The sequence below is a fragment of the Oryzias melastigma genome, unplaced genomic scaffold (genome assembly GCF_002922805.2).
Source record: "Oryzias melastigma strain HK-1 unplaced genomic scaffold, ASM292280v2 sc00342, whole genome shotgun sequence".
Lineage (NCBI taxonomy): Eukaryota > Metazoa > Chordata > Actinopteri > Beloniformes > Adrianichthyidae > Oryzias > Oryzias melastigma.
In genome coordinates, this window is record NW_023416940.1 from 77,911 (window position 1) to 81,530 (window position 3,620).

Genomic DNA, 3,620 nt, shown 5'->3' on the forward strand with positions numbered 1-3,620 from the left:
GGGTCAACAGCCTGGGATAGGAGCTTCTGCTGGAGCAGGAGGGGTTGGATAGTGTTAAAGGAGAAGTCAAAAAACAGCATCCTCACCACACAACCCCTCACATCCAGGTAGGACAGGGATCGATGTAAAAGATAGAGGACAGCATGAAGAAATGTCAAACGTTTTCATGAAAGTTTATTAAACAGAGCAGAGAAAAGTACACGCTGACGAGCATGGCTGAGAGGTCTGCAGAGCCCTGATCTGTGATGAAGGACGTTCACATTTTATACAGTCATATAATCAGCAGTTAATCGGAAGCTTCCAGACGGGAGCGTAAATGCCATATCTAATATGAACAAGATGTTCTAATGAAATCAAAATGTTTACACATCGTGGTCAGGGTGTTCTGACAACAAGAAAACAAGACTCAGAGGATGAGACATAAGCAAATGTATAATTTCCATGACAACCTAAATCCTAATTTATAATTCTTTGTTTTTATTTCATTCAGACAGAATCTTTTAAATTGTTTATAACAGTTAGTGTCCTGTCAGCGTGATCCTTCAATCCTGATGGAATCCATTTTGAGGATCTGATAGATTATATGATGTATTTGTAGATACAGAGACACATTAACCTGATGGATTTTATTTTCACAGAGATATTTTCAAAATAAAACATTTCATCTGTATAAATCCAGACTAACAGGTTTACAGGATCTGATCTGATCAGATCAGACTTCTACACCACAGGACCGTCAGACTAAAGAACTACACCAACATGAATCACTCAGCTGTCACTCAAACAGCCAATGGTAACCAGCACTGCAGAAGCTCCTCCCATCTGTGAGAAGGTGTCAGATTTCAAAGAAGAGAGCAGTCGACACAAACGAGCTGAGAAGAAGTTAGAGAATCAAACCTGTGACCCTGAGAACAAAATTATGTTGAAGAAAAGTGAATAAATATATTAAAAATACAGAATTTATGACTGGAACCTGAAGGATTTATTTTAAATAAACTTTATTGTTTTTATCCCCTAACCCTGACAAACATTTATCTTGTAATTATTTACATTTGGTTAAAAAAAAAAAAAAAATTCATCCTCAGATTTGTCCTAAACAAGACTCCATAGTTTGAAAGCTTCTGATCTGATGAAGTCTGGATTCAGAACATGAACAGAACCAACATAAACTGAACTATAGAACAGAACACAGCAGAACATTTACACTGCAGTCAGAGTAATTAGATTACTCAGAGTAATCAGATTACTGGATCAGTCAGTCTGTGATCAATGATCCATTTCCCTGATCAGAACCTTCCAGATCCTCAGAGGTTTTGATCAAACTTAATCTGTAATCTGGTTCTGTTCTGCAGCCTGTGAGTCTTCCTGGTTACTGATGACATCACTGCAGCTCTGCTCTGTGATTGGCTGCAGTCAGAGTTACAGCAGAGTTGTGTAGAAGTTCAGTTCAGTCTGAGAGTGAGAAGAGAAGATGAAGCTGCTGCTGCTGCTGGTGTGTGGGATCCTGGGAGCCTCGGCTCAAGGTCAGAACGGCTACATGACTACTACACAACGACTACACAACGCCTACACAACGACTACACAACGCCTACACAACGACTACACAACGACTACACAACGCCTACACAACGACTACACAACGACTACACAACGACTACACAACGACTACACAACGACTACACAACGACTACACATCAACTACACAACAACTACACAACGACTACACAACACTGACACACAACTACACAACGACTACACAACGGCTATACAATGACTACACAACGGCTACATGACTACTACACAACAACTACACATCAACTACACAACGACTACACAACGACTATACAACGACTACACAACGACTACACAACAACTACACATCAACTACACAACGACTACACAACGACTACACAACGACTACACAACAACTACACAACAACTACACATCAACTACACAACGACTACACAACGACTATACAACGACTACACAACGACTACACAACGACTACACATCAACTACACAACGACTACACAATGACTACACAACGACTACACATCAACTACACAACGACTACACAATGACTACACAACACTGACACACAACTGTACTATCACACAGAGGCTGATCCGGTTCTTGTGTTTCAGTTCTTCATGAGGATCTCTGGATCAGCGGCTGTTCAGATTCTGATGGAGAGGAAATGTACTCTCTGGATGGAGAAGAGCTCTGGTACGCAGACTTCAAGAAGAAGACTGGAGTCGAACCTCAGCCTCCTTTTGTGGATCATACCAGTTATGTAGAAGGAACATATGAGGGAGCTGTGGCTAATCAACAGATCTGCAAACAGAACCTAAGAACCTGTGAAATCGGCATGAAGGATCTTCCTTTGGAATTAGGTAAACCAGAACCTTTTCTTCTTCATCTTTCATCTGAGTCTCAGGATCAGAATGAAGATCAATCACTGTTATTGATTACTGATCAGATTATTGATCAGAGGAAACATTACAGTAAATGATCATGAAGATCAGGTTTCTGTCAGAGTTCTGATCCAGGATTCAGGTTCTTCGTGGTTCTGAGGTAAATGTTCTGATGGGTCAGTTCTTCATCCTTACAGCATCATCATAAATCAGCAGAATTCTCAGGAACCACAGTTCTGTTCTGTCAGAACTTCCCGCTGAAGATCTTCAGGTCTTAGCAGAACTGGATCAGACAGAACCTGCTTAAGTTCTTTAACCAGAAACCTGAATACTTCAGTTCTGGTTCTGAGAGAAGATCAGTGGTTCTGTTGGACCTTCAGTGCTGTATTCTCCTCAGCAGAATCTTCATGAGCTCGGTTCAGTCTGAGAGTCAGGAGAACATCTGAGGATCCAGGTTTGACCTCTGACCTCTGGAGGTCAGATCCTAAGCAGGCTTTAGGAGAATCCTGTCATGGAGATCACGGTTGTTGTTTGTTTAGAGGAACTTTTTTCTTCATCTGAAGATCCTGAAGGTTTCTCTGAGAGATCCAGACGTCTGCAGATGATTCAATTTTTTAAAATGTTCTGTCAGTAAACCTGAAGATTTCTAAACTCCTCCCCCCAGACCCCCCCTCCAACGTGGTGGTCTACAGCAGAGACGAGGTGGAGCTGGGGGAGCAGAACACTCTGATCTGCCACGTGTCCGGGTTCTACCCGGCTCCGGTCAACGTGTCCTGGACCAGGAACGGTGAGGAGGTTTCAGGAACCATCAACGTCCCGTATCCCAGCAGTGACGGGACCTTCACCCAGACCTCCAGCCTGCAGTTCGTCCCTCAGCTGGGAGACCTGTACAGCTGCTCCGTGGAGCATCCGGCTCTGACCGAGGTCCAGACCAAGATCTGGGGTGAGCGGAGCGTCACGCTGCAGGATGGCGGCGAGAAGCTCCGCCCTCATCTTCCTCTTCCTCTCTCTGCAGATGTGGAGAAGACCCAAGCCGGTGTTGGACCCGCCGTCTTCTGTGGACTGGGTCTGACGGTGGGCCTGCTGGGCGTGGCTGCAGGAACCTTCTTCCTCATCAAAGGGAACGAGTGCAGCTGATTGGAGGATGCTGATGATGTCATCGCCTGTAGATAGATCGGATCAGAAGATTTACTGTCAATCATCCT

General features: G+C 43.8%; 1 protein-coding gene across 1 annotated transcript; it reads left to right on the top strand.

The window, feature by feature from the left end:
- The first annotated feature begins 1,415 nt into the window (after positions 1-1,415).
- LOC118598334 (HLA class II histocompatibility antigen, DR alpha chain-like) lies at positions 1,416-3,597 on the top strand. The gene is made up of 4 exons (XM_036210977.1): positions 1,416-1,523; positions 2,146-2,394; positions 3,080-3,358; positions 3,431-3,597. Exons 1-4 carry the CDS (start codon positions 1,472-1,474, stop codon positions 3,550-3,552), a joined length of 702 nt encoding a protein of 233 aa, XP_036066870.1. The 5' UTR covers positions 1,416-1,471; the 3' UTR covers positions 3,553-3,597.
- Positions 3,598-3,620: the final 23 nt, after the last annotated feature.

Bases quoted from the DNA above. Each gene is read 5' to 3' on its own strand.
- LOC118598334 (XM_036210977.1), top strand. From the start codon at position 1,472: ATGAAGCTGCTGCTGCTGCTGGTGTGTGGGATCCTGGGAGCCTCGGCT. The intron at 2,395-3,079 runs GTAAACCAGAAC...TCCTCCCCCCAG, and splicing joins GGATCTTCCTTTGGAATTAG to ACCCCCCCTCCAACGTGGTG. The intron at 3,359-3,430 runs GTGAGCGGAGCG...CTCTCTCTGCAG, and splicing joins GGTCCAGACCAAGATCTGGG to ATGTGGAGAAGACCCAAGCC.